At 44.8% G+C, this 17989-nt stretch overlaps 3 protein-coding genes across 3 annotated transcripts in view; all 3 read left to right on the top strand.

Annotated features, from left to right (window-relative positions):
• Window positions 1-17989, top strand: part of LOC149441841 (uncharacterized) — a 177901-nt gene that overhangs the window by 47353 nt on the left and 112559 nt on the right. The window lies entirely within an intron of this gene.
• Window positions 5116-17989, top strand: part of LOC149441832 (gastrula zinc finger protein XlCGF66.1-like) — a 429912-nt gene continuing 417038 nt past the window's right edge. Inside the window, exon 1 of the mRNA XM_089656812.1 lies at window positions 5116-5369. The gene's annotated coding sequence lies outside the window, so the exon portion shown is untranslated. The remainder of the gene's footprint in view (window positions 5370-17989) is intronic.
• On the top strand, window positions 5540-11396 carry LOC149441844 (uncharacterized). The gene is made up of 3 exons (XM_089656811.1): window positions 5540-5848; window positions 5935-6132; window positions 10715-11396. Exons 1-3 carry the CDS (start codon window positions 5744-5746, stop codon window positions 10997-10999), a joined length of 588 nt encoding a protein of 195 aa, XP_089512937.1. The 5' UTR covers window positions 5540-5743; the 3' UTR covers window positions 11000-11396.

Raw genomic sequence — 17989 nt, 5'->3', positions numbered from 1 at the left:
CTTCCTGTGTCCATATTTATAAACACAGGAACTGGAAAGGTACACTAGTGAAGAGGAGCACAAATAATACAAAGTATTCCCACAAGCAGCTAAAAAAGGTGATCAACAATCAATAAACCAACCTAACAGTGAATTCAACTGAAAAAATGCTGGCCACACCTGAACATACTCATATAAATGTGCAAAAATGTTAATCAATAAAAATACAGCGCCGAGCTTTCCTTAACGGCTTTAAGTCCACCCTATAATAGAAATACTTCTACAGGGCGGAGTCCCTGTGCAAAATCGTGTATATATGTATGTGGTTCATGCTCCCACGGTGACGGTGGGCTGGGGGTGTGTGTGCATGCACCAACATGCCATTGCTGTTATTCAGTTCCTGACTGATCAATCATCAGATTCAGGCCAGTGATGTTTGGATCTGATGATTGATTGCTGTTTTATCAGAGATCTTCCTGTACCTTTGTTTACATTACACAGATACAGGAAATGATGACATCTTCTCTCTCTCAGCGCATTCTGTCCCAGAGAGAGAAGAAAGCAGATCCACGCATTATACACACACAGTAAAACCACATTTAGGACACATTTAACCCCTTGATCGTCCCCAGTTAACCTCTTCACTGCCCTGTCACCAGTGTCATTAGTACAGTGTACAGATTTTTTGCTGATTACTGTATTAGTGTCTCCGGCAACTTCAGATAGCATTAGTGTCAGTTAGCATCCCTCCCAGATGGCGTCAGATTTCCCGTCACTACATCAGTCATCACATTTAACCCCTTGATTTCCAGGAAGACGCTCATATACAATAAACCTCCATTGCTAGTATAGTGTCTGAATGGATCAATATCTTTGATCAGATCAGCACTATACCAGCATTATCAATAGTATAGTGTCCCCAAAAATGCAGTGTTAGCGGGATCAGTCCCGGCACCTGCCAGCACCTGCGTTTAGCCCCTACGCTTACCCCCCCTTCTCCCCCAGCAAGTGCAGTGTCAGTAGGTCACTGTCACAGGATACATTGCACACAAAACCGCAGTGTTGGCAGAATCAGGCCTGATCTCTGTTAGTACTTGCAAGCCAGTTTTTTTGTAGCAGTTCAAGCAGTCCCTGACAGCCAGGTGCTCTTTTTCCCGTGAGTCGCGCTAGGTACCTATAAATTTAGTGGCCAAAATGTCCAACGAAAGGTACTCTAGTGAAGAGGCCTACAGGATTCTGAGCATGTCAGGTGAGACCGAAGGGGAAGACTCAATGACACAATCAGAAAATGAACCTGTAGACAGCAGTGGTACCCTGACAGATCGCTCAGATGATGGAGAAGAGGTTCCTGCTAAGGTCAGGTGTACCCGACCCCATTCCCAGGGTGATGAGGTGATACAATTGCCTAATGACTCTCATATGCAGCAGAGTGCCAGTACTAGTGCCACGCTACCTTTTGGTGAACTGGCGATCACCAGCAGCCTAGTACATCCTGGTCTTTCACATACCAGCACTGCAGTATGACTTGGTGATGAGGCGAGTCCCATAAGTGCAGTACAAGCTGGTGCAGTGGTGAGCACAAGTATTGTCCAGCAACCACCCAGAATTCACACACAGACCCATAGAGCCCCTAGTATTCTTCCAGATGTGCTTGCAAATCCCGATTGGCAGCCCACAAGTTCTGAAGCACCCGTACTTCCCCCATTCACTTCCCAACCTGAAATTCAGGTGGAAACAGCAAATTTAACTCCTCCCCTTGATTTTTTGGAGATGTTTTTCACGGAGGATCTGTATCAAAGCAATTTACATGCACAACAGTTTATCGCCACCAACCCAAATTCAAACCTTGCCAGACCAGTTACATGGAAACCCATTACAGTTTCTGAATTTAAGGTTTTTCTGCGCCTAACCCTCAACATGGGCATTACTAAAAAAAATGATTTGCAGTTGTATTGGTCCACAGATCCAATTCATCACATGCTGTGTTCTCTGCTGCCATGGCCAGGCATAGATATTCGTATATAGTGCAATTTATGCATTTCAATGACAATACACTCTGTCATCCTCGGGGTGACCCTGAATTTGATTGGCTCCACAAAATTCAGCCCCTTGTAAATCACCTTAACCAAAAATGTGCAGATGTCTATACACCTCAGCAAAACATCTGCTTTGATGAGTCCTTCATTAATTTTTCTGGCCACCTTGCATTCAAACAATTTCTCACCAGCAAGCATGCCAGATATGGGGTCAGATCTGTATATCAGACCTGTGATTTGGGGGGGTGCTATCCTGGTATTTCAGGGCCTCCAAAACTGTGATAGGTAGTGAGGAAGTGAAATGAGGAAGCTACACACCTTCAGGCTTTCAAAGTGGTCATTGGATTTCAGGCTCCTGTATGTGGCTAGGCTCCCAAAAAGTCTCACACATGGTATTCTCATACTCGGTAGAAGTAGCGGAATGCATTTCGGGGTGTAATTCCACATATACCCATGGCTTGTGTGAGAAATATATCATTTAAGTGTCAATTTTGTGTAAAAAAGAAAACTTGTGTAAAAAAAAAAAGGCATTGCACCAAAGAGGATTGCACAAAGAGTTCCACATTCATATGATTGGTGTTTTGGTGTCCAGGAATTCTGGTCAGTTTCTATCATTGCACCATGGAGAGTATTCTTCCCATCCACACTGCAGTGTAGTATGATGGCTGTAGGATGGAGGATAGGAAGTGTCGGTCTCGGGAGGAGAAATAAAGCACAGTGGATCATAGGTACAGATCTATCGAATTTGGACACAGCTATGCCAGCAGACTAAAAAAGAGAGCAAATGTCATAGTGATCCATCCCGGTTACAGTGTGTTTGTATCTATGATAAATGACAGACTAAACCCACCTGGAGACTTTCTCCACACCTGGAGTGTGCTGAGTTCTTGGAGAACGTCTACACAGTGTTTCCAGATTGGCTTTATCACCCCAACGAGCTCGCTCCAGTTCATGGATGTCATCATTATGTTTGGAGGATCTCACCAGTCAGGAGCCTTTCCTGTCATCCTACATGTTCCCTTCTGAGGATTGTTCTATCCTTCCAAACAAATGTATGAAATCATGGATGAGTCCTCCTTCTATGTGATCTAGAAGATCTTCAATCACAATGTCTTTATGGATGAAGTGGATGGCCCAGTTTATATATTATTTATTGCTTTACAGCTTTATTCCCTCCAGGATTCATTCTTTATTTATAGAACCATTCAAGGAAGTGTTCTTACTGTGAGAGATCTCCACCACCATTCCTCTGTGACCATTACATCCTTGTCATTTATGTCTAACATCTTCATTATGAGTGGATTGATATTTATTTTTATACTTTAGGATGAATTTTTGCATATTTTACCCAAAAAGATCTGTTTTGAAGGTTTCTGTTTTATTATGTATTTTGTTTTTATCTTGTGTTCTGTGTCTTTAAGACTTTTCTATCTGTAGTAAAATATATTATATAAACAGTTGGTTGCATAAGAGTTAGGTTTATTGTTTCTTACTTTTTTAGTTCTTTTTGAACTTTCCTGGTATCTCTGTAAGGTAGATACAATGCAGGAATGGTTATTAGGGATGTTTCTTGGGGCTGCAGTTCCTATGAAATCCACAAGATGGTGATCTCATTTCTCCCCAGACAGGAAGTCTCCATGGAATACAGACAGGAAGTGATGTCAGGTTCAGACAGGAAGTGATGTCAGGTACAGGCAGGACATTCCGAGAGGTGAGTTGGGAGGAGGCAGATCGGAGACATTTGTGGACGTGGCAGCAGAGGAGGTAATAAGATGTTATTTCCTATTTACACCCAGTAACCCCCCGTCATGTCTGTCCTCTTCTTCCATAGTCACGTCTGTCCTCTTCCTCCATAGTCACGTCCGTCCTCTTCCTCCATAGTCACGTCCGTCCCCTTCCTCCATAGTCACGTCCGTCCTCTTCCTCCACGGTCATGTCCGTCCTCTTCCTCCATAGTCACTAAGACATCTTTTATCTCCAGCAGATGATGATACACATATATATAGTGTGGGAACCCAGATGAACCCCTTCAGGGGCAGAACATTCCCCCACTTCCGGGGCCGGAACATTCTCCTCATTGTGGAGATAAATTCTAGTAATATGGTCCTCTAAACAAACAGCACTGACAATAAATAGACAAGACAAGGACCATCCTGACCATACATGGCCTACAAAGGGCAATGATGACACTACACAGGCAGCCAATGGGCAATCATTACACTATGCAGCCAACACAATGATGGAGTGCCGGGGTCAGGAGTATGGAGCATAGAGCCCCTTACATTGCTGTATGTACTTCCAGACCTCCTTACAGAACTCCTATCAGGAAAGGAAGACAACCTTCACCTTCTTACCATCTCATTATTTTCCAGTATACCAAGTGGAATGAAGAAGGACAATCCTTCCCCCCTTGGTGGGTACTTGTTCTTAGAGGAGGTCTGTTGGTGCATTATTGACTAAAAGGTAGTCAGGGGTCAGTGCTGAACATCTTCAGGAGACACTCCAATACCTTCCCATGACACAGGCTCTGGCAGTGCCCGGTGCTGGAATTCAGAGCCCCAGGAACCCACCACCACTCTGTACAATGTCCTGGATATCACAGTATACTTGGCAATGAAGAGAACTAACCCTTCCCTTATGTTCTCTTCCTACCCATGATGGGCTGTCATTGGAGGGAAGAGAACAGACTCCTCCCCCAGAGCTCTCTATTACACCAGTAGCATCCTCCTGCTATCCAATCCAATATCTTCTCTTATTGCAGAGAGTGACAGTGACATCACTCCTGTCAGTCAGCAGGCTGCTAGAGATTGGAGCCTTGCAGTCAGAGTTCTGGCTATTAAAGTCAGCAAATCCGGCCAAAAGTCAGCAAGTTCCCCTTCCTGGACATCATGATGAGCCGACATTGACCTCACAGCACTGCCTCAGAGCAAACAAGTCATAGGAAGGATCGTATTTATCATTCCTTGTCTGCAGATCTAAAACTCATGAAAACCAGTTCAGAGACCAAACAAACCCAACAGAGAAAAGGGGATTTCTGATCTGGCAGGACAAGATTGTCCCAGGACCTCAAAGATGTAGCAAATACTAAACAGTTCAGATTAAATGTCTTCCCATGGGGGGAGTAGTTCTTCAATGTCCAGCAACCCTCCTATTCCCCCTCACATCCACATCCTATTATTGTGTGACCAATACCATCCAAATCATTCTTACTTTCATTTCCCAAAGTTATCCGTCTACAAGGAGACCTGTATAGATCACATGATGGCACCAATGAGGATGGAGGAGGACCGGAGTCACATGACTGAGAAGATACTAAACCTCACCCTGGAGATCATCTACCTGCTGACCGGAGAGGTGAGGAGGATTCTGGGAGGTCACATGACATCACTCTCATCTCTATTAATAAAACACAGACCTGACCGGAGAGGTGAGGAGGATTCTGGGAGGTCACATGACATCACTCTCATCTCTATTAATAAAACACAAACCTGACCGGAGAGGTGAGGAGGATTCTGGGAGGTCACATGACATCACTTATCTCTATTAATAAAACACAAACCTGACCGGAGAGGTGAGGAGGATTCTGGGAGGCCACATGACATCTCTCTCAACTCTATTAATAAAACACAGACCTGACCGGAGAGGTGAGGAGGATTCTGGGAGTCTAACATGATATTCCTATTGGTTCCTCAATACAGAGATTTCCTCTTCTGAAGTCAGGTGATCATATGACCATCACAGTGCCTCCATGTGACTCCCTAAACCCTGAGAGACACAACATGCAGAAGATTCTAGAAGTCACCAAGAAGATGATGGAGCTGCTGACAGGAGAGGTGAGCGGTGCCGGGAATTCTGGGACATTCTCCAGTAACAGACAAGGGATGTGTCTGGATGGTGACTGTATCATTGTGTGTGTCAGGTTCCTATAAGGTGTCAGGGTGTCACTGTCTATTTCTCCATGGAGGAGTGGGAGTATTTAGAAGGACACAAGGATCTCTACAAGGACGTCATGATGGACAATCAGCAGACTTTCAGGAAGATTGTAAGGAAGGAATTTCCCCGGAATGAGACGATATTGAAGCTCACCCTGGAGATCCTCAGCCTGCTGACTGGAGAGGTGAGTGTAATGAAGGGGTTAAATAAAGAAAAAATCCTCTTGTGCTGCCAAACCTAATATGATGAACTAAGAGTGTCTGCAAACACCAAACTGCGTTCCCACAACACTACAAAATAAATGGAGATAAATAGTGTTGCGCTACTCACTAAAGCTAACCATAAAGTAAACACCTGACAGAGCCCCTAACTAAGGTGATAGAAGTGCATACCTAGAGAATCACCAAACACAAGGGAAGGAAAAGATCCAAAAACAATGGATGTCCTGCTAGGCAACACCAAATGTGAGCAAACCAATGAGTGCAGCTTCAACAAATGTGCAAATAGTCTGAGTAATATATATCAAGGCATAAATAACAATATATATAACAAAGCACACAAAATATAAAGATAATAATATTCCATTAAACACCCGGCTGAGCCCTCAACACAGTGACAGTCTGTGAATAAATGTCTGTAAATGCAGGAAAAATCAAGATCTGTAATGCAGAAAAGTCTTCATATCAGCAGATATTCCACATGTGACTTGGAAGAATCCTCCACCAGCGAGCGTGCACGCTCCCCTCCCATTTTCATCTCGGAATATATGTAAAATGTGCTTTAATATCAACCCAAAATCCAACCAGCTCTCCTCTGTAAGTACTTTACTGGCTCCTCCAATTCCTCATCAGAAATCCGTGTTCAACAAAAATCAGAGGACATCTCATAGTGTAATACTTCATGTTTAATGTATAAAAATCGGGTATAGAATACTCAAAATCGGGCCAGCAGACCCATACAAGCATTGGTAATAACATACACAGGAACAGGTGTACCAAGATGGCGGCCACCGTCTGACCGGAAATGATGTCATCACACTTTCTTCATTACATAATGAATCATGTGACTTCCTCAGGGACATGGATTTCTGATGGGGAATGGGAGGAGGAGCCAGTAAAGTACTTGCAGAGGAGAGCTGGTTGGATTTCAGGTTGATATTAAAGCACATTTGATCTATATATATGTTTTGGACTTGGTTTTTATTTTGTTTTTTGTCTGAGTATAGATCTATGTTTGTCCCAAGCATGTTTGATGATATTTGCTGTTGACTGGCTCACTACCTCTACTGGAAGTTCACTCCAAACATCAACTACTCTGTCAGTAAAATAATACTTTCTGAGATTAGTTGTGAACTTTCCTCCAGTTAGTTGGAGGTCATGTCCTCGTGTTCTTCATTTTGGTTTCATATTGAAAATCCTGCCCTCCTGAACCTTATTCACCCCCTTCATGTATTTAACAGTATCAGTCATGTCTCCCATTTCCCTTCTCTCCTCCAGACTGGACATGTTACGTTCCTGAAGTCTCTCCTGATATGTTCTATCCCCCCCAGACCTTTCACCATTTTTGTTCCCCGTCTCTGGACTCGTTCTATCTTATCAATAACTTCATGTAAGTGAGGTCTCCAGAGCTGGACACAGTATTCTACATGAGGTCCAACTAAAGATCTACTGTATATAGGGGAATCAGGACCTCCTTCATCCTGCTGGGGACCCCTCTAGTGATATAAAGATCTATATAGCGGAATCGGGACCTCCTGCCGGTGACCCCTCTAGTGATATAAAGATCTATATAGAGGAATCAGGACCTCCTTCCTCCTGCCGGTGACCCCTCTAGTGATATAAAGATCTATATAGAGGAATCAGGACCTCCTTCCTCCTGCCGGTGACCCCTCTAGTGATAGGATCTATATAGAGGAATCAGGACCTCCTTCCTCCTGCCGGTGACCCCTCTAGTGATATAAAGATCTATATAGAGGAATCGGGACCTCCTTCCTCCTGCCGGTGACCCCTCTAGTGATATAAAGATCTATATAGAGGAATTGGGACCTCCTTCCTCCTGCCGGTGACCCCTCTAGTGATATATAGATCTATATAGAGGAATCGGGACCTCCTTCCTCCTGCCGGTGACCCCTCTAGTGATATACAGATCTATATAGAGGAATGAGGACCTCCTTCCTCCCGCCGGTGACCCCTCTAGTAATATAAAGATCTATATAGAGGAATTGGGACCTCCTTCCTCCTTTATGGACCCCTCTAGTTATGCATTCTAGAATTCTATTCGCTTTCCCCACTGTTTGCTCATTTTGCAATCATCTGAAATAAGTACCCAAGTCCTTTTCCTCTGTAGTGCTGACCAACTCTGTACCCCCGATGGTGTTCACTCTCAAGGGATTATTTTTCCCTGGGTGCATTATGTTACATTTAGAAACATTGAACTGCAATTTCAACTTTTTTGACCAATCTTCCAGCAATGCCAAATCCTGTTCCATGTTACAGACACCTCCAGGGATATCCTCCCTATTACACACCTTTGTGTCATCAGCAAAGAGACATCCCCTTACCCAACAACCCTTTAGTTCTATCCCTTACATATAGATTACATAGAACAGCTCCCAGTACAGAGCCTTGGGGTACACCACTAGTGACTGGTCTCTGTTCTGAGTGAACCCCATTTACAACCACACTCTGGTATCATTTATCCAGCTGCACATCCACTGAACCCCCCAAGGGCTAAGTCCTAGCTTGTCCAACTTCTGTATTAGATCATTATGTGGAACTGTATCACATGCCTTGCTGGAATCAAGATATTATATGTCCACAGCACCACCCTGGTCCAAAACATTGGTGATATAGTAAACAAACCCAATCAGATGCCCTGGTCTGCCCTCCGTACAGCCATGCTGCTTTGGATCCAGCAAGTTGTGTGTTTCTAGATGATCAATGATCCTTCCTTTCAGGAGTGATTCCATTACCTTGGCTACCACCGATGTTAGACTCACTGGCCTGTAATTGCCGGCTTCTACCTTGCTGCCCTTCTTGTGGATCGGTACAATATTAGCTGTCCGCCAGTCATGGGGAACTTCTCCTGTTAGAAGAGATTGATTAAAAAGATCAGTTACTGGTCCAACAACTAGACCTCGAAGTCCTCTGAGATCTCTGGGATGATCCATCAGGGCCCATTGATTAATTAACCTTTAACTGAGCCAGTTCCTCTGCTGCCTCTGTCTCCAGAAATCCTAAAAATGATCCATCATTACTGGAACCAATATGATTTCCCAACATATTATTGTTAGTATAATTTACTTCTGAGAAGACAAAAGTCATTGTTTAAGTGGTTTGCTACATCCAGTTCTCCCCCAACATAGGTGTGGTGCCCAGATTTCATTTTAGTGATCCCATCATATTTTTCTATCCCTAATGTACCTAAAAAAGGTTTTATCTCCTTTCTTCATAGATTTAGCAATTTCCTCCTCTTTCTGTGCTTTGGCAGCGCTGATAATGTGTTTGGCCTCCTTTTGTATATTTTTTTATCAGTTTTCTCTTCTGTTTATTCTTACTAACTTGCCTGACATATAATCTAGTTGCCTCCAGGATGGTAGACTCTATCAGTGCCCACTGATTACTTACTCCGGTCCTTTTACTCCAACCTTTCAACTCATTTTTTAGAAATTCGCCCATTTCACCAAAATTTGTCTTTTTGGAATCTAAATCTTTTGTTTTTGATTTATCAGTTCTTATTTTAATATCAAACCAAAGACATTGGTGATCACTAGAATCCACATTTTCTCCCACCTCAACATTAGACAGTTGATCCCCATTTGTCAGTACTAGGTCTAGAATATGATCACCTTGGGTTGGACTTTTTACTGTTTTAGAGAAGCCCCATTCAGTGCTTCCATTACATCTCTGCTCCTGCTTGTAATAGCAGTTTGAGAATTCCAGTTAATGTCAGGCGTGGTGACGTCACCCATAATGAAAACCTTCCCCTCCATTGCCATTTGAGTTATCTCATCAATCAAGAAGTCCTCCTAATCTTCAGTCTGTCCTGGGGGTCTGTATATGACACCAATTCTAAGGGAAGATCCCTCTCTGGTTGGAAGGCAGACCCAGAGGGTCTCCAGTATTTCATTTGTTGTTTGAATTAATGTTCTCCTTATGCTATTTCTGACATATATGACAACTCCACCTCCCCTCCCCCCACTCTGTCTTTCCTGTATAGTGTATACCCTGGTATAGTTACTTCCCAGTCATCTGAATCCTTGAACCACGTCTCTGTAATTACAACAAGGTCCAAGTGGTCCCTAGACATAAGAGCTGTCAGCTCACAAAGCTTGTTGCCTAAACTCGGAGCATTAGTGCAATGACCAGACAAGCACTGCCATCTACTGCTTTATGTTTACCACCCGAAACTGTAACTGAAGTGACCCCATCAGCCCCGTCCTCAGCAACACCAACCTCACATTTGTTTCAGCCTGCTGGGGACAGAAATGATCCTCAACAATGACATCTCTGCCCCCATTTCTCAGTTTAAATGCATGTCCAAAAACCTCCTAAATTCCATAGTAAGGAGCTGAGCGCCCTTGTGTGAGGGATGCAGACCCTCTCTATTGTACAGCTCAATGTCAGACCACCTGATGGCATCATGACTAACAGAACCAAAACTTTCAGCTTTGCACCAATCCTTTCACCAAACATTGGACTCTGCTATACCAAGTACTTCCTCTTGTTGTCCATTATGGACAGGTAACACCTCTTTGTATCACACAGAACTGTACAGGAGTCATGAAGAAATCTACCGACAATGACACAAGAAGACCTCATCGTATGACCACAAGATCCTCGAGAATCCAGAATCCCATCACCATCCCCTCACCTCCATCCCTGATCCCTACAAGACAGAAGACACAGAAGATTCTAGAAGTCACAGAGAAGATGATAGAGCTGCTGACAGGAGAGGTGAGTGGTGCTGGGAATTCTGGGACATTCTCCAGTAACAGACAAGGGATGTGTCTGGATGGTGACTGTATCATTGTGTGTGTCAGGTTCCTATAAGGTGTCAGGGTGTCACTGTCTATTTCTCCATGGAGGAGTGGGAGTATTTAGAAGGACACAAGGATCTCTACAAGGACGTCATGATGGACAATCAGCCGCCCCTCACATCACCGGGTAAGAGGAGACTTTATTGTAAAGGAGAGAGCAGTACGGAGGATCCACCTAGATCCCCCATCATCTGATAAACACATAGAAACAATGGATTCAGTCTCAGGAGATGGGATGAAGCAGTGTGGGACCTCTGCAACTTGTCTCATGTGGACATCTAGGCCACCACTGATTGCTGAATACCAAGATTATGAGTCCTGACCCTTACACTATATAATTTATATTGTACATTACATACTCCTGACCCCTGCACTATATACTCTATGTTGTACATTACATACTCCTGACCCCTGCACTATATACTCTATGTTGTACATTACATACTCCTGACCCCTGCACTATATACTCTATGTTGTATATTACATACTCCTGACCCCTGCACTATATACTCTATGTTGTATATTACATACTCCTGACCCCTGCACTATATACTCTATGTTGTACATTACATACTCCTGACCCCTGCACTATATACTCTATGTTGTATATTACATACTCCTGACCCCTGCACTATATATTCTATGTTGTACATTACATACTCCTGACCCCTGCACTATGTACTCTATGTTGTACATTACATACTCCTGACCCCTGCACTATGTACTCTATGTAGTACATTACATACTCCTGACCCCTGCACTATATACTCTATGTTGTACATTACATCCTCCTGACCCCTGCACTATATACTCTATGTTGTACATTACATACTCCTGACCCCTGCACTATATACTCTATGTTGTACATTACATACTCCTGACCCCTGCACTATGTACTCTATGTTGTACATTACATAGTCCTGACCCCTGCACTATATACTCTATGTTGTACATTACATACTCCTGACCCCTGCACTATATACTCTATGTTGTACATTACATACTCCTGACCCCTGCACTATTATTATTATACAGGATTTATGGTGCCAACAGTTTGCTTAGCGCTTTACAATATAACAGGAGACAATACAGCAACAATACAGTTCAATACAAGAGGGATAGGAGGACCCTGATCCTTGGAGCTTACAATCTAGGAGGAAGAGGCTAGTAGTACAAAAGATAGTAACTGTGGGGGATGGACTGGTAGGAGTAGAAGATTACATTATTAGCTGAGGGCAGGATAGGCTTCCCTTAAGAGTTGGTTTTCAGAGATTGCCTAAAAGTGAGCAGAGTAGGTGATAGTCTGATAAATTGGGGTAGAGAGTTCCAGAGGATGGGGAAAGCTCTGGAAAAGTCCTGGAGATGAGCATGGGAGGAGGAGACAAGGGAGCTAGAGAGTAGGAGGTCTTGCCAGGAGCGGAGAGTATGGTTTGGGTGATAGTTAGAGATAAGATCGGTGATGTAATTTGGGGCAGAGTTATAAATGGCTTTATATGTTATTGTTAGTGTTTTGAATTTTATCCGTTGGGCAATGGGAAGCCAGTGGAGGGATTGACAGAGAGGGGTGGAGGACACTGAATGGAGGCCAGTGGAGGGATTGGCAGAGAGGAGTGGAGGACACTGAATAGAGGCCAGTAGAGGGATTGGCAGAGAGGGGTGGAGGACACTGAGTGGAAGCCAGTGGAGGGATTGGCAGAGAGGGGTGGAGGACACTGAATGGAGGCCAGTGGAGGGATTGGCAGAGAGGGATGGAGGACACTGAATGGAGGTCAGTGGAGGGATTGGCAGAGAGGGGTGGCAGAGACAGAACGGTTAGTAAGATGGATGAGTCTGGTAGCAGCATTCATGATAGACTGAAGAGGGGATAGCCTGCGATGAGGTCGGCCAATGAGGAGGGAGTTACAATAGTCAAGGCGAGATATAACAAGGGAGGGAATAAGTTGCTTAGTGGTTTCCGAGGTTAGGAACGGTCGTATCTTGGAGATGTTGCGGAGTTAAAGTCTACATGATTTGGACAGCGATTGGATTTGGCGGTGAAAGGACAGATGGGAGTCTAGGATTACACCTAGTACCCTGGCATGAGGGGAGGGACTGATGATTGTGTTATTGATCTTGATGGAGAAGTCAGGGGAGGGGGCATGGGCTGGGGGGAATACTAAGAGCTCAGTTTTGGAAAGATTGAGTTTGAGGAAGTGGAGTGACATCCATGCCAATATGTAACTTAGTAGGTTAGTAATGCGAGAGGAGACTGAAGGGGCGAGGTGGGGAGGAGACTGAAGGGGTGAGGTGAGGAGGAGACTGAGGGGGTGAGATGAGGAGGAGACTGAAGGGGTGGGGTGAGGAGGAGATTGAATGGGTGAGGTGAGGAGGAGACTGAAGGGTTGAGGTGAGGGGTAGAAAGATAGATTTGTGTGTCATCAGCATAGAGATGGTACTTAAAGCCATGGTAGTTTATCAAATGACTAAGGGAGGAGGTGTAGATGGAGAAGAGAAGGGGTCCAAGGACAGAACATTGAGGGACCCCTACAGAAAGAGAGAGTGAAGAGGAAGAGGCAGCATTATAGGTAGCGCTGAAGGAGCGCTGCGATAGGTAGGAGGAAAACCAGGAGAGAGCAGAGTCTCTGAGGCCAAGAGTGTGGAGTTTTTTGAGGAGGAGGGGATAGTCAACCATATCAAAAGCTGCAGAGAGGTCAAGTAGTAGGAGTATGGACTAATGGCCATTGGTTGGGAGGAGTAAGGAGTAGTGGCCATTGGTTGGGATGAGTATGGAGTAGTGGCCATTGGTTCGGATGAGTATGGAGTAGTGGCCATTGGTTGGGATGAGTACGGAGTAGTGGTCATTGGTTGGGATGAGTACGGAGTAGTGGCCATTGGTTGGGATGAGTATGAAGTAGAGGCCATTGGTTGGGATGAGTACAGAGTAGTGGCCATTGGTTGGGATGAGTACGGAGTAGTGGCCATTGGTTGGGATGAGTATGAAGTAGAGGCCATTGGTTGGGATGAGTACAGAGTAGTGGCCATTGGTTGGGATGAGTACGGAGTAGTGGTCATTGGTTGGGATTGGTGCGGAGTAGTGGCCATTGGTTGGGATGAGTACGGAGTAGTGGCCATTGGTTTTAGCAGTTAGTAGATCATTAGTGAGGTTTAGTAGGGCGGTGTCAGTGGAGTGTAGTGAGTGAAAGCCAGACTGTAAAGGGTGAAGAAGGTTGTTGTCGGTGAGGTGGGAGCTCAGGCGATTGTAGACTAAGCGTTCTAGGAGTTTAGAGGTAAATGGCAGCAGGGAGATGGGTCTTAAGTTGTTCAGGTTGGTGGGGTCCAGGGAGGGCTTGTTAAGTATGGGAGTGATGTGTGCATGCTTTAGAGGGGAGGGGAAGGCACCAGTAGAGAGGGAAAGATTGAGGATGTGAGTGAGGGAGCATAGGATGGAAGAAGAGGGTGACCGTACTAGTTGTGAGGGGACAGGATCCAGGGGGCAGGTGGTGAGACGGACTTCTGAGAAAACCTTAGTGACCTCTTCAGTAGTAGCGAGGTCAGAAGAGGAAAGTGTTGAGGGAGGTTTAGTATAAGGTATGCTAAGTGGGATGGATGTCTGTGCAGTGGAGAGGCCCCTACGAATTGCGCAATCTTGTTTTTGAAATGATTTGCAATCTCATGAGCAGTGAGTGAGGTGCTGGGTGGAGGTGGAGAAAGTAGAGAGTTAAAAGTGGAGGAGAGACGATGAGGACTGGATGACAAGGTATTAATAAGAGTGAAAAAGTCGGCTTGTTTGGCAGCATGGAGGGAGGAATTGTATGTGAAGAAAGCAGATTTATATCAGGTGAATGCTTGCTGGGATTTGGATTTACACCACAATTGCTCCAACGCACAACTATGTCGTTTAAGATTTCTGGTGTGGTCAGTCTGCCACGGATGTAATGGTCGGGGCCTGATGCTTCGTGTTGTTAGAGGAACAAGTGAGTCCAGTGTGGATGACAGTGAACTGTTGTAGACAGCAGTGGCCAGGTCAGGGCAGGACAGGGGAGAGATTCTGTCATAGAGTTGGTCAGTTGCAGAGTGGAAAGGAGCCGGGTTCAAGTTCTGAAGGTTTCTGCAGGTAATTGTTGGCTGCTTGGAGGGATAGGTGTTTGAAGACGAGGAGACTGTGAAGGTGATGAGATTGTGATCAGAGAGAGGAAAGGGGGTGTTTGTGAGGTTGTAGGGAGTGCAAAGATGGGAGAAAACAAGGTCTAATGTATTCCCATCAGAGTGCTACTGTATACCACGTCCACCGCCACCCCTCTGTCCAAGTATACCACATCCACCGTCACCCCTCTGTCCAAGCATACCACGTCCACCGTCACCCCTCTGTCCAAGTATACCACATCTACCGCCACCCCTCTGTCCAAGCGTACCACGTCCACCGCCACCCCTCTGTCCAAGCGTACCACGTCCACCGCCACCCCTCTGTCCAAGTATACCACGTCCACCGTCACCCCTCTGTCCAAGTATACCACGTCCACCTCCACCCCTCTGTCCAAGTATACCAAGTCATCCACCACCCCTCTGTCCAAGTATACCTGATCCAAGGCCACCCCTTTGACCATGTATACCAAGTCCATCGCCACCCCTCTGTCCAAGGATTTTCTCACCTCCAATCTAACCTGTTTCATGATAGTTTAATCCCAGCTCACCTCTACATGTTGTCTACAGTAAACATTTAAGCTTCCACTGATAACAGAAGACTAATACTGTGAGTCCTGACCCCTTATACTATATAACTTGTACATTACATACTCCTGACCCCTGCACTGTATACTCCATGTTGTGCATTACATACTCCTGACCCCTGCACTATATACTCTATGTTGTACATTACATCCTCCTGACCCCTGCACTATATACTCTATGTTGTACATTACATACTCCTGACCCCTGCACTATATACTCTATGTTGTACATTACATCCTCCTGACCCCTGCACTATATACTCTATGTTGTACATTACATCCTCCTGACCCCTGCACTATATACTCTATGTTGTACATTACATCCTCCTGACCCCTGCACTATATACTCTATGTTGTACATTACATACTCCTGACCCCTGCACTATATACTCTATGTTGTACATTACATACTCCTGACTCCTGCACTATACACTCTATGTTGTACATTACATCCTCCTGACCCCTGCACTATATACTCCATGTTGTACATTACATCCTCCTGACCCCTGCACTATATATTCTATGTTGTACATTACATACTCCTGACCCCTGCACTATATACTCTATGTTGTACATTACATACTCCCGATCCCTGCACTAGATACTCTGTTGTACATTACATTATCCTGAGCCCTGCACTATATACTCTGTGTTGTACATTAAATACTCCTGACCCTTACACTATATACTCTATGTTGTACATTACATCCTCCTGACCCCTGCACTATTTAGTCTATGTTGTTCATTACATACTCCTGACCCCTGCACTATATACTCTGTTGTACATTACATACTCCTGACCCCTGCACTATATACTCTATGTTGTTCATTACATACTCCTGACCCCTGCACTATATACTCTATGTTGTACATTACATACTCCTGACCCCTGCACTATATACTCTATGTTGTACATTACATACTCCTGACCCCTGCACTATATACTCCATGTTGTACATTACATACTCCTGACCCCTGCACTATATACTCTATGTTGTACATTACATACTCCTGACCCCTGCACTATATACTCTATGTTGTACATTCCATAGTCCTGACTTCTGCTCTCCCCCCTCCCCCCACTGCTATATATACACATAATATGGATTCTCTTTTGTTCCCCCCATTTCCTCCCAGCTGGACATTTTATATCGGATGATGTGATTGGAGCACAGACTTTTACATGGTGATAATAATGTGATAACATCCTCCAACTTTGGACCCTTAAACAGAAAGTGATAATGAGGGAGGAGTCAATACCCCAATGATGGTGGTCTTCAGGATCAGTCCAGTCTTCATCTTGGTTGTTCTCCCCCCATCCTCACTCTCTGACCTCAGGTGGGGCTCAGCCCCGCTGTTCTTCATGACTAAATCATGGACTAAATAAGGAAGTGCAGTACTTCTTGTGTTGGGAAGATGGCGATGAGTGATAGAGGGGGTGGGGACTCTCGTCCTATAATCCCCTCATCACTGTCCCTCCTATAAAAGACAGTTCTGGTTGTTTCCTCACTCTCTGACTAAGGTCCATGAATAAAGAAATGACTTGGTAGGAGATCAGAGGAGCCATTTCCTAGTTCCCTTGAGGGTGGAATTGTAAGCTCCTCAGAGACCAAGCTGCCTGATGTGGGCGGAGTCCTGGTTTGGGGGAACCAATCAGCTCCTGTCTAGTAATCCTCTTTGTATTTTAGTCCATGGCCGGGAGATGAGGAAAACCTCCGAGGATTGTCTCACTTTGTCTCCAGACTGGAAAGTAGAAGATGAGGACATCACACAGTATAGTCCAGGAGAAAACCCGGCTCCCTCCAATGTCCATCCGGCACCACCCAGTGTAGATGGACCATCGGATTCCTCGTATCCTGAGGAACCTCAGACTGTGCAGGACCGGGCCGGCCTTCCAACAGGGAAGAGCTTCTCCTGTACTGAGTGCGGGAAATGTTTCCATTATAAATCCCAACTTAATAGGCATAAAAGATCTCACACGGGGGAGAAGCCGTATTCCTGTCCTGAGTGTGGGAAATGTTTTTCAGTGAAGTCCAATCTTTACACACATCAGAGATCTCACACAGGGGAGAAGCCGTATTCCTGTCCTGAGTGCGTGAAATGTTTTTCAATGAAGTCCAATCTTTACACACATCAGAGATCTCACACAGGGGAGAAGCCGTATTCATGTCCTGAGTGCGGGAAGTGTTTTTCAATGAAGTCCAATCTTTACACACATCAGAGATCTCACACGGCGGAGAATCTATTTTTCTGTTCTGAGTGTGGGAAGGGTTTCCGGCATAAATCAGAGCTTAATG

The sequence above is a fragment of the Staurois parvus genome, unplaced genomic scaffold (assembly GCF_062004578.1).
Source record: "Staurois parvus isolate SC_StPar_1 unplaced genomic scaffold, SC_StPar_1.0 ptg000941l, whole genome shotgun sequence".
Classification (NCBI taxonomy): Eukaryota; Metazoa; Chordata; class Amphibia; order Anura; family Ranidae; genus Staurois; species Staurois parvus.
The sequence above is the reverse complement of the archived record's forward strand: the minus strand, read 5'-3'. Positions and strand labels throughout refer to the sequence as shown.

Excerpts from the sequence above, each read along its gene's own strand:
- LOC149441844 (XM_089656811.1), top strand. The coding sequence starts at position 5,744 with ATGACCATCACAGTGCCTCCATGTGACTCCCTAAACCCTGAGAGACAC. Across the intron at positions 5,849-5,934 it reads TGGAGCTGCTGACAGGAGAG|GTTCCTATAAGGTGTCAGGG; the intron begins GTGAGCGGTGCC and ends TGTGTGTGTCAG. Across the intron at positions 6,133-10,714 it reads TCAGCCTGCTGACTGGAGAG|AACTGTACAGGAGTCATGAA; the intron begins GTGAGTGTAATG and ends TGTATCACACAG.